We start from the raw sequence: 12,711 nt of genomic DNA on the forward strand, positions 1-12,711 counted from the left end.
ACGAGAAAACTCGTCAGAAACATGTTTCCCAAAATGTTCTTGCGTACACACTGCGATAGTTATGGTAGCAAATTTTTTCTCAAATACTCGGCAATTCTCGAGAGTAAATTTTACACTCCACAACAGTTCTTTCGTTTGACTGATAACGAGGAAGCCTTTTTGCGGCGTCCTTTATGCGTCTCCCTCGTGTAGTGAAATGAGTACCTACCTTGGAGTCGGGACGTTAGGTGGGACGGAAGTTTTGTTATCTTCCCCTGCCATTTTCTTCAGTTGATTGTAATTTTTGATTCTCGTATTTAAATTTGTATGCGGCGAATTCATTACAACTTAGACTGCCATAGACAAATCATCAAATTCGGAGAAGGGTTCCCTCGCCGAAAACAATCCTTTAACGAGCCACAACAAGAAAAACCACAACTTGTTGAGTTGTAAACGAAATATGAATAAAATTCTTCACAACAATGACACGCTACTGGTGCATTTTCTGGAGATAAGAACACTGACTGCTTGCCAAGTAACAAACTCGTGTCCGATAATTTTCGAAATTTAAAAAGGATGGTTGTGGATAGTAAGTGTTTCCCCTTTAGTTCAATGAGGTTTGCAAGTAGCTAGCTAAGAAATATTTTTCTTTTTTTTTTCTCAGGTACATGTGCCGCTCCACTTTGGTCGTTCAAATGCGCCTACCTCACCACTACGGGAATCCGCTACTCGCAGCTAAGCCACGAAACGCAAGACGCGGTCGTAACGCGTTACTTCGGCACATTCTTCTTGATCTTTCAGAGCGGTCAAATCTGGGGCAACCTCATCTCCTCCCTGGTCCTCCAAGAGGGCGGAGAAGACACGTTCCGTGAGAATGCTGGTGACGTATGTGGCGCACGCTTCTGTACGAATCCACCAGCACTGAGTAACTCCACAGGAGAGTACAACCGGGACTTGGTAATCAGGTTGTTAAGTATCTACGTGGGGATTGGCGTTTTCGCGGTGCTTTTTGTTATCGTAATGCTCGATCGCCTGACTGGGGACCTGGATAGGAGAAAGGCACAGGAATCTAGCGTGAGCCTGCTGATCGCCACTGTAAAACACTTACGCAACAAGCGCATGCTTCTTGTGTTGCCGATTACCATGTTCAGTGGACTGGAACAAGCCTTTACTTTTGGAGATTTCACTCAGGTATAACATTTTAAATATTTTTTGGCAATGTATTGTCAGTCTAAATCCAAAAAAAGTACGCAAACTTCATAGTTGGATAGAAACAATCTAAAAAGTGGGAACGTTTTAAAATTGTTTCTAAACAAATATCAGAGGTTGGAAGAATGGCTCGTAGGTTTTACTGGCAAGAGAAGGTGACTTAAGATGATGTCACACTGGATTTTGACGCAACATGATAAAATTGCTGTCATAATCATCATGCTGATCTGGAGGCCTGACTACCATATGATATGGGTGTTTTACGTTGTAGCCGCTCTGCTGGGGTACTGTGATGCATGCAGTCTGGCAGACTCAGATCAATGGTAAGAACAATGCTCTTTCTATAGTTACTCGTGGCGACGAGAGTAGTAGGCTATCTGGTCATAAACTCAACCCAAGCATGATTTACATTTCGAGTCCAAAAGACCACAGTGTTCATAATCAGAATTTCTTAATGGAATCGGCTATCTACTGAGTTACGAGTTGAATTGAGTTAAGATTGAGTTTCCTTTTTTGACACGTTTTTATTGGAATTAGAAGTAGCAAGTTGGGATTTGTAGTCATCGGGGAGACAGCAAAAGAACATTTTCTACACACTCGAAGTAATTTGCATAAGATTCAGGAGCTTTCAACAGATCAAGTGGTGACTAGTATACCTTTTATGACAGAATATAGTCGAACCCCTGTTAAGCGGCCACCCTCGAGGAGATGGCAAGTGGCCGCTCCCTAGTCAGGTTTTCATTTGTCAGAAATTAACTAAAGGCCTGGAAGAAGAATACCAACACACTAGGGAGGCTTGAGACAACCGTTGCACATAATAAATCCTCTTATTCACAAATTCAAAGTTTCACTTAAAATAATTATTGTCGCGAAAATTCTATATCCAATAAAACTGAATCGCACAATTCCTGTCAAGAAAATTCTTTAATAAAGTCTCAACATACAACGAGAACCATGTAAAGTAAGTCGATATTATATAAAGGTAAACCGCTTAAAAAAGGAAATGTCCGTAATTCAACAAGAGAGCCTCATTACCCCTGCTAACGCGTCTGTCGCTATGGAACGCAGAGACTCAACGAGTAAATGAAATCGTTTCATCATTTATACGTTGATTATGGTTTAGACGGTTCATTGCTAATGACATCAAAAGATTATCACTTATCGTAGTGACAACGGAATTCAAGACGATAACAAACGCGTGTTTGAATGGCGTGTGTTCTATTATGGCTCGTTTTGGCAGCATTATAACACCGTAGATCGTGTTATTGGTTTGTAATACCCCGCCACTCCAAAAGTTATCCTGAAAAGAGTGGCTACGTGGGTACGCAGCTACGTGGCTACGCGGCTACGCAGCTACGCGTACGAACCGAAACAAACGCTGTACACATGAATATACCTCGTTCTTTAATCCACGAGCCGAAACAAGCGCTTTAATCCACGAGCTGAAACCACGTAGCTGCGTAGCCACGTACATGGCCCACACGCACAGTAACCGCGTAGCTGCGTAGCCACGAAGCTACGTGAGGGAGAGGGGGTGGTATTTACCACTGTTTCTGCGTAGCCGCGTATCCACTAGTTTCAGGGTCACTTTTGGAGTGCCGGGGTATTCCCTAGTTACTCCTATATATCTATATTTCATTACTGACTTATAGATAGCAAGAAGTACGACTTCATAAAACAAGTGTGCATGCTCCAGATTGTTACGTGCCATATGTACTCTACTGCTGAACAACAGGGAGACGTTCCACATTGGTAACCCTACACTCCGATCTTAGGTCTCTATTGATAGTAGCAGGCATATGCAACAGTTAACCTTAAGCAGTGAGAATGGTTCAGCCACATTACACAAACTTAACGAGTAAAATTATCGCGAATTTATTCAGAAAACGGGAATGTAATTTTAAAGTTCTGTTTTCGTTTGCGTCGTCGGCGTCTCTACTTAAGGTCCATAAGTTTATTTTCTACCATTCATACATTTTCTGTTCTTCAATTTGCCCAGGCTGACCTTCCAGGCATGAACAAAACATTACCGCTGGTCATTTTTGGTGTCATGGGAATTATCGCGGGCGTCATGCCACTCTGGCTTCCAGAGTCGCTTTTCAGCCCCATGCCCCAAACCGTGATACAGGCGGAGGCCTGGGAAGAAGACTACAAAATTTACTGCTGTAGACATCGGAAGTCTTTACGAAAAGAAGGGAACGTTGGTTTGATGGAAAAAGAAGATGTAAACGCAGATGAAAGCCCAGCAGCAGACATGCCTGATCCGCTCGAGAGGAAATTGGACACCGTGGTTTAGAGGACAAGAGTGAAAACATTTTCTCCCACCCTTGTTTTTGTTGCAGTTTGCTATGTTTTTGCTTTGTTTTTGTAAACGCTTCAGCTAAGACCTAGGGTATTTCCCTTTCAGTTCCTTTCTTCCCTTCTTTCCTTCTTTCCTTGCTAAAGGTTAGAAACAATAAGCAAACGAAAAAAAAAACCTACCTTGCTGATAATTGAGAGAAGCATAGATTTAACTCCCAGTTTAATCTACTTTAAGTACTTCTATTGAACCGTGCAGATGATTTAACTAAGTCGACAACGCTTGGCGTTTCTTTATAAATTTTTATCCCTGTAAATAGACATTACTTCTATTGAGATTGCTAGCAGTTGTATACGCGGTATATTATAATCGTTGGTGTTCCTGTGCAGCTGTTTTACAGTTGTTGCAAAGGAGTTGACATGGTCTGATCATCAGGTTCTGCGGATCTGGAAAGAATAGTGAGCTGTCAATTATTGAACTGACAAACAGAGCATTAGGAAAGCTTCTTCGATTTGTGTTCATCTAGAGGGTAATTTCCAGGAAACTGGTTATTATAACAGTCACTATTGAAGCTTATTGGGACGCTCTTCCCTCTCGTGTGAGCTAACGCCCCACTAGAGTGTACAAAAAAAACTAACTAAGCTTTTGGTGCCACAGTATTTTTATCGGCTAATAGAGATTTCTAAACACTGCAATTTAGTTTCGTTCTTAAATAAAATCTCTGCAGGCTTATGAAATATGCGTTGTTTTATTGTATTATATACACAAGGTTTTAGATTTCATCTTTGAGGCACGTCTTCGTGTTACAACAATAAATGTATTTTTAACAGTATGCATGGATTGTATGTATTAAATTCACATCGAATTAACTGATCCGAAAATAAAAAGCATTGATGTTATACCTTATTGCCACTCAGCCTTAAAGGCAATTTTTTAGGAACATTACCTTCCACAGGGGAGTGGGCAGGGTCGAGGTTTCTCCATCCACACCACACCGTAAAATTCTTTGTCCTTACTGACCTCCTCCACTGTCTGGAAGGTTTGGCAAAACAGAGTCTCGGGAAGAAACAGTGATACTAGGCCAGCGGCTACTGTCAGCGAGCCGAATATCACCATGGGAACAGTCGGACTCACTCCTGGCAACTGTGCCTACATTAGAAAGAAACATAATTTATCGTACCGGGAAACTCGCTCGATTCTGCAAGTATCAATTTAGGCGTATTTCATGGTATTTTATTTCCACAGCCGTAAGAGTTCATCAGTTCTTTTCTTTCATCAAGTCACTTGTTCAGAGTGGGTGTTGCACGGGTCAATCCAGAAGTGCGTCAGGAAATAAACGTGTAAAGCAGGTAATGACGGACTCGATGCAAACTGAAAAGCTTCTAGAGAAGGGGCTACCCGGAGTTAAGGAAAGATTACAGAAACATTTCCTGGGTCTGCTACGGGTTCGATATCAGTAGAAGTGTTCGAGATAAGGTTCTTTTTATTGACCTGACAAAAAAAAGATACATAGCTTGGGAGGAAGAGAGCGAATTCCAGCTTAAGGTGCGAATTCTAAGTGCGATTAGAGGCAAGAGAGCCCCCATCTCCCATCCCCTCCCCACCTCTTTCCCTCGATCGCGCGCGTTTCATTGTTATTAATCTAGTAAGCACGTTAGTCTAGAAAGTAATTTACCAGCATGACTATATAAGGCGCGATGATGGAGCCAATACGGGCACTGGTTGAACAGACACCGATTCCCTGGTTCCTGGCGAAAAAAAATCACTAGGTCATGATCTAAAAACAATTCAGTGTAAATCCAAGTTAACCAAATTAAACATAACATGACGAACATGGATTACCTATATCAGGTATGGTACTGGGCAGAATCACAAAGCCCTCCTAAGTATTGTAGGCCACTGTTTTCGATACAGTAGACTATTGTTAAGAAACAGGATACATCTTAACTCAGCAGGGCTTCGTAAATCTGGCCCCTGGTCTTTAGTAAAATTTCATTGGATCCTTTAACAACACCCGCCATATGTTGAGAGGTCACGGCTCTCGATACGAGGAGAAACTGTTCTTCAAGTATAGCTGCGAAAAAATACAGAATCCGGGAGAAATCTGAATTTTTCTTAGTATCCAATTTAGTCGTGATCATATCTTTTTCCGCGTTTAAACTAAATAAGAGGACTTCTTACCCCTCTAAAATAAGTAGGAGGATGTCTCAATTGAGTCTTGGCTTTGATACATTCAATGGAAAGGGATGATTGAGATAATTGCATATTAAGACAATAAAAAATGATTTATACTACGTATCACCTGATCGTTGTAGGGTACAACTCCATGGAATACAGGTATATGTTGGAAAATGATCCACTTGCCATAAAACGACCAATGAAAGCTAAGGCAGTTATAGCGCCCTTCTGATCTAAAAACAGAGGAAGAAGTATGTTCCAATTAGCACACATATATGGGAAAGGCATTTGAAAGAAAATCTTTTGTTGACTGATATAGACAAAATCTGTACGCCCAGGCTGACATGTCAGACATGAGCCATATTTATTAGAAGGACAAAGCGATTATTAGTAAAGTGTACCAGATACCAGAATTTACCTTTCCCAACAGCCAAGACCATCAGGCAAGTAAAACCACCGGTCACCATCATGAGTGAGTGAGGAATGCGACGACCAAATCTGTTCAGTTGTATATAAAAACAGCATGTTAGTTTTCTGTCTAAGAGCACTCCGTACGCGTAGTACATACTGTATGTCCTTGAACAATGTGAAATGTAAGGTTATACGTTTCTAAGACAGTGACGGCAACCCACAGAAGTTGAATGTGTTCCTTTTGACGCATTCTGACTCCATCGCCTATATAATGGCGAGGCAAGGGACATCAAGCAAGAGTTGTGCTGGCCTTGGCGACATCCAAAGGTAAGCCGGCGAGGGCAACGCGTTAAAGCGTACACGCTCTGGTAGCTCAGTGTCTTTGACTCACAAAGGTCTGCGATGCCTAACCTCCTGATTACCGTCCAAGAATCGCCATAGACTGATCGCTGACTGACTGACTGACTGACTGACTGACTGACTGACTGACTGACTGACTGAATGGCTAGCTGGCTGACTGTCTAACTGACTGAATGTCTGGCTGGCTGGCTGACTGACTGTCTAACTGACTGAACGGCTGGCTGGCTGACTGATTGTCTAATTGACTGAACGGCTGGCTGGCTGTCTAACTGTCTATCTGACTGAATGGCTATCTGGTTGACTGTCTAACTGACTGAACGGCAGGCTGGCTGACTGTCTGTCTAACAGACTGCCTGGCTGGTTAGCTGTGTAACTGACTGTCTGACTGACTGCCTTTGGATGAATGGCTAACTGGTTGACTAAGTCTGTCTGACTAACTTGCTGAGCTTGACTGATTGATTTCTTACTTAGTACATATTACTATTACTACTCGACTGTTTGACTCAATGATTGAGTCTGAATGGCTTACTGATTGCTAACCCTATGACTATGACTGTCTGTCTGACGGATGGATCGACTGACTCCATAATAAAATTGCCTGACTGACTGTTTGCTTGATGACATATATCCAATATGGACTGATGGATGGTTGAAATAACAAGACACTACAGCACGTACTTTTGCAGGACAATCCAGCAGATGAGGTGCGTAGGTACGTCAGACAAGTACATGAGGAAGAGGTTCAAGTATGGGCTGCCAGACAAGCGACTGATGTACAACAAAAAGCCATAGTACACCATGCTGATAACCAGCCTATGTGAGTAAGAAAACATCTAAAGGTAAAATTCTCACTACAAGCCTACACGCGGAGATAGCTTAACCCGGTTTCTGTAACATGAAGCAAAAAGGAGTGTTGATACCCCCCCCCCCCCTGGATGGGATGCAAGAGTTACTCCAGCAGTGTGTCGCCGATACCCATTTATACACCTGGGTGAAGAGAGACAATGTGGAGCAAAGTTTCTTGTCTAAGGAAACAACAAAGCCATAAAGAGACCAGCCTAGCCTCGAACCACCGACCCTCCGATCCTCCGACCATCCACCGCACCTCCACAAAAAATCATACAAACGAACAAAGAACTCAGTATTTCAGTAGCCACAAAGGTTGTAATTATAAGTGAATATTTTCTAAATAACTGATGTTGATGTCATGATAAACTTTTGCTTATAAATGAGTACAGGTGAATTATTAGGGAAACAAAACAAAAAGCATAGCTTAAAAAGAACACCTGATTTCCATCGCTGGAGGGTCTCACCGAAGTACAACATATTCATGAGTATTATTTTCTTGTCGCTCCACTTACCAGTTCAGGCAAAGAATGATGGTTCGTTTGCGCAGGCGTGGAGTGCGAATCAGATCCAAAAACGGAGTCTTCCAACTTGAGCTACTGGATTTCAATTCCACTTCGTTGTGATAATAGTCTGCTAAATCCTTACTCAAAGAATCTGAATCCACGGACAACGAACTCCTTTTAGCGTATGTTGTCAAAACAGCATGCGCTTGAGTCAGGTGACCCTTAACAGCCAACCACCGAGCAGATTCTGGAAAGATTCTGACGTGAAAAAAGTAATAATTGTTAGCCTACCATTTTTAGGAAACACGTTCGACAAGGGTGGCACGGAGGGGGGTTTAGTCAATGAGGTTTAAATGGCATTACACAAAAATTATAAATCATAAATAAAAGCAGTTAAAATGTTCTACATTTTATCGTAACTTACGAGTAGATGACGAAAACGAAAATCGGCGGAAAACTGCATACTAATAACAGTGTTCTCCACGCAGGAATAAAGTGACCAAGGAGAGCAATCAATCCGGCCCCTATGCACCAAAACAGACTTTGGATTTTGTCAGCCAGGGTCCGGTAGTTGGGGCCAACCAGTTCAAGAACAAACACGTAGTGAGCCACGAACAAACCAACGGCGAATGCGGCTGCGCAGAAACGTAGGAAGGCGAAGAAAGACAAGCAGTCCACAAGCGCTGATCCAAGACTGAAACAGGCCTGGCGATATAAAAATGGGAGATACTTGAGACCTAATGAATTTCTATAGCAATAATAGGCCTTATCACGGTTTTCGACGTCATTTTGACGAGTAGGCAAACAGGCTTGAAATAACAGTGTTTGTATGGAAATCCGTTGTCAAACAATTTTCATAAAACATCGCTACTGAAAAATTCATGAATTGGAAACTTTTGGTACTAGGAAAAGAATTTTAGGAAAAGAATTGGAGGGATTTAGCTGTTCAAGAAAGCGTTCAGTCGTGTTTTGAACTTTCCATACATTTCCCTGTATTTTATCCCGCGAACTCTAGGTCACGGCTGGTTCGCTATAGAGATAAATGTATGAAAAGTTCAAAACACGACTGGACGTTTTCTGGCACAGCTACATCCCTCCAATTTTTTTCTTAAAATCCTTTTCCTAGTACCAAAAGTTTCCAATTCATGAATTTTTCAGAAGCGATGTTTTATGAAAATTATTTGACATCGGATTTTCATACAAACACTGTTATTTCAAGCCTGTTTGCCTACTCGTCAATATGACGTCGAAAACCGTGATAAGGCATATTGGATTTTTTTTCTTACAAGGCACGATACCTTCAGCCCTTCAGTAACAATAACACTGCTTACTGATTATCATGTATGTATTAATTTTATGATGTTTGTTCTGAAAATCTCGAACTCTTAGCATTAAGCCAAAGTTTTCTATTTAGCTGGTTGAAATGAAAATGTACGCGCCGATCTTACTCGAGTTAGAAAGTCAAAAGGAATCATTTTTATTAGAACGCTTTTTAGTAGTTTCAACTAAGGGTTTACGTTTAAAGGTATTTCTCGGTTAGAGTTTGTTCTTTGTTTAAGGTCATTCAAGTTTTATTCAAGTTTGAGCCTGTAGAGGCATTTCCTTAGTTTTTGAGTAGTTCTGTCTTCTGAAAGAGTTTGTCGAGTTTAGGTGTGGTATTTTTAAGTAGGCATGCTTGAGGATTTAAGCTGACCTTGGATTTTATTGGCCCTGTGATTCTTGTTTAGGTTTATTGTCTAACTTTGTACTTTTGTTATGGAGTTAACATTGGTGGTCCTCCACTTGTTATTGTCGAGCATGTAGGTATGTTTTCGCACATTGAGTTAAGCAGTTGAGTGTGAAACTAGAGCTCCCTTGGTCAGCAAACCCAAACATGTCTACAATTATAGTATAAAGTGAGGTTCGCAAATCACGTTAGTTGAAAGTCAAAGCTGTGCTAAGCTGCCACCAGAAGAATAAAGATTTGTTCAAAGAAGACTCCCGGTTCCTCCGTTGCAGTTCCAAGCGAGTTGCTATTTAACATTTGTTGTTTTCCTATTGCAGTCCAACAAGGAATTGATTGATTGATTGATTGATTGATTGATTGATTGATTGATTTGATTGATTGAACATTGTATGTCCTCAAACGTTAAGAAAAATTAAAGAAAATGATGGTCAAACGGATGATAACGTGAGTAAGGCCACAGAAAAACGTCTATTTGAATCTTTAAGCAATATAAATTATTGATAATTGATGATGTAGTGGCGACACTTACCAGCAATACAGCACATAAGTAAATGCAGGAACGCCGTCCGAAGAAATCCGAAGTTGCTCCAAAGACAAGAGATCCGACGAGCATTCCCCCTGAATATGCCGCCTGTACATTGGCTCCAGCATAAGCTCGGTCACAAATCAGGTTCCACTGTCAAGATATATAACAAGAAAAATGTTCTGAAAACTAAATTAAAATATCATATTGGAGTTTCTATCTTTCAATAGTTCCCTTTCTATAAAATTGTCATAAAATTGCATGAATTCTCCATGAAATAATCTAACATCATCGTCACTTTCATTATCACTACCATATCATGTGACATGTCGACTGACGTCAGCAGTCAGCCAGAAAAAGGAATGTGAACGGTCAAATTTAAATAATTTGAATAAAACTGTTAAAATAAAATATTTGAATAAAATTTGAATAAAACCGTTTAGAGATTCGAAAATTTTAATTACTGTCGGCCACTAAAAGAAGTAAGCAGGATCAAGTAAATTTCCTTTGAGACATGGCCTATAATCTGCTGCAATAATGCTCAGAAGTCCATGCCGTTTGGAATGTTCTTTAGATGTTACTTAAGAAATACCTCATTCACATTGAAAGAAACACCAGAAGATGTTGCGCTAGCGTGATTACGGCTTACCTCACTAACACTACTTGTAAATGGACCATCAAACACATACTCAGTACAATTTGCACAGCATTTGCTGTCTTCGCATGTCACGTTTGGTGTCACGCAATGAAACCTTGGTGTACCAGCAAAGAACAAGATCCCAATAACTTGTAGTGTGGCAGGAATTATCACCAGGGAGCATGTTATCAGGTAAATGATTATCTGCCAGTATCCAAACGAGCTGATAGATGTCAAAATGTCGTCAAAAGTAACAATCTTTTTACCGCTTTGAGGCGAGGTGGCTTTTGATGCCTGCTAAAGAATAAAACGGAAAGTGAGGTAAGTCTGTGTTCGAATTGGATGCAACGTGACCAGTAGGCTGTCTTTGGCTGTTTCCCGATCAGTTTAGCTGTGCGCATGCGTATGTTTTCTCAAATGAGCCAAAATGTTTGAGATAACTCTTGAGATAACCGCCAAGTGCCTTCCCTACCTCACCCCCCCCCCCCCCTCCGCCTCCCCCGCCCCCTTGGGTTTGGCGAAGTTGACGAAGTCTCCGTGCGTTTGAGAGACTTTGTCATGTGATTTCTCTAACACCACGAAAACATCGGACTGCGGAAGTGAATGTATAATTCTCAGAGTGGAGATCAGTAGAGTGCGAGTAGTCGGTCCCTGGTTTTTCTTGCGCTCCCGTGTCGCGCCCGTCTTGTTATCCCCGCGATAATAATAATAATAGGTTCCACCTAACAAGCTTACTTGTTTCCTTCCTTTTTAGCATCCCTTAGAAAAAAGAGAGACTAAGTCTAGGCAGCCCTGGATTCCTCTTTTATATTGTATCAGTTTACACGACTCAAATTTCCTTTGGAAAACATGAGACTAAAATGAGTCATCCGTTTTCCAAACATCTCGAAGTTGGTTGAAAAAAATGAGGCAAACATCTCTAGAGACGATGAAAGCAATAGTTTTAACATATGTTATGAAGTGGAGTTTCATTATTTCAGTCTTAACTTAATGAGTTGAGTTATTTTAGTTGAGTTATTTTAATCAGCTTATGATTCTTGGTCCAGGTTATTCCTCGCGAAGCGAAGTGAATAAATTTGTCGGACCGAGTCGGCCCGAGCTGAGCTAAGCCGCGCGAATTCGAGTGAAAAATATATTTATATATATGTTTCATTGGAGCTGTCCGCACTGTTGCCTAGCAACAGTGAAAAACAAAGTATGAATGACGTCGGACTGTCTGGCGTCGTCTGGAGCAAAATTTGCATACATCGTGGAAGTTTGCGTGAGGGATCAAATTTCGCGTGAGAAATAAATTCACCGAACACGACAGCGCTGCACGCCTGTTGAACATTTCGTCGCCTCAAAAATAGATTTTCAACCGCAAACTAGCCTGTGGAACTACGAAGAGACCATGCTCATCAAACTAGTTGCTATGTTCAGAAACCTTTTAATCTCCTCATTTGATGCTACAATACGAGTAAAGAGCGCTTCTCACCCAGCCCCAGCTGCGCGAGGTTTTGCGAATCACGTATTTCTAGTTAAATAACACAAATGTTTTGCGTGCATTTTGTCTTCTAGTTGATTGATTTTCTTTCTTTGGTCTTTTAACAATAGTTCTCGGACCCTGACTCAAACTTAGCTCGTGATTCGAACTTGACTCGGGCTCGAGCTTGACTCGTGCTACGAGTAAACTCAGACCAAGCAAACACTGGCCGTTTCGATTCCTTGTCCGTGATAGGAAAGCAAATTTGGGAATTGACAAGTCCCTTGTAGTAGCCTATTAATCTATGCAGTTCCTACCTCTTTGTTATCTGACTCTGAAGTTGGACTGTTTGCGGCAGCAGAACTCATTTTCGTTACGGGAACAAGTTGAATCCCAGACCGTCTGACAAACAACGCGGTGTCGGCTTCAAGAGTTGACTCCTTGAAGCTGCTCTGTTACGTGTCAGTTTTTGTTGATTGTATCGGGTGTCTTGATCAGTTTCCCCCCCCCCCCCCCCCTGCCTCCTAGGGGGTACTCCCCTTTATTAGCCGGATACACGGGTATGAGCGGCGCCA

At 41.5% G+C, this 12,711-nt stretch overlaps 1 protein-coding gene and 1 pseudogene across 3 annotated transcripts in view; one reads left to right on the forward strand and one right to left on the reverse strand.

The window, feature by feature from the left end:
- LOC146452746 (protein unc-93 homolog A-like) overlaps positions 1–12,711 on the forward strand; it is a 41,755-nt pseudogene that overhangs the window by 2,710 nt on the left and 26,334 nt on the right. The window contains exon 3 of the transcript XR_014859635.1: positions 644–1,170. The product of XR_014859635.1 is annotated as a protein unc-93 homolog A-like (transcript). The remainder of the gene's footprint in view (positions 1–643; positions 1,171–12,711) is intronic.
- On the reverse strand, positions 2,094–12,609 carry LOC146452747 (organic cation transporter protein-like). Of its 2 annotated transcripts, none has more exons than XM_085097297.1 (11): positions 12,454–12,609; positions 10,687–10,971; positions 10,044–10,190; positions 8,213–8,493; positions 7,798–8,046; positions 7,115–7,249; positions 6,084–6,163; positions 5,790–5,898; positions 5,163–5,235; positions 4,434–4,636; positions 2,094–3,933 (listed from the first exon to the last, which is right to left on the reverse strand). In XM_085097297.1, the coding sequence occupies exons 1-11, from the start codon at positions 12,502–12,504 to the stop codon at positions 3,882–3,884; spliced, it is 1,665 nt and encodes a 554-aa protein (XP_084953423.1). In that variant the 5' UTR covers positions 12,505–12,609; the 3' UTR covers positions 2,094–3,881. The 2 variants fall into 2 exon arrangements, with proteins under 2 accessions (XP_084953423.1, XP_084953424.1); XM_085097298.1 differs by having other exon boundaries at positions 10,687–10,968; positions 12,454–12,598.

This window comes from Pavona decussata, unplaced genomic scaffold (genome assembly GCF_977016875.1).
Source record: "Pavona decussata unplaced genomic scaffold, jaPavDecu1.1 SCAFFOLD_366, whole genome shotgun sequence".
NCBI classification, from domain to species: domain Eukaryota; kingdom Metazoa; phylum Cnidaria; class Anthozoa; order Scleractinia; family Agariciidae; genus Pavona; species Pavona decussata.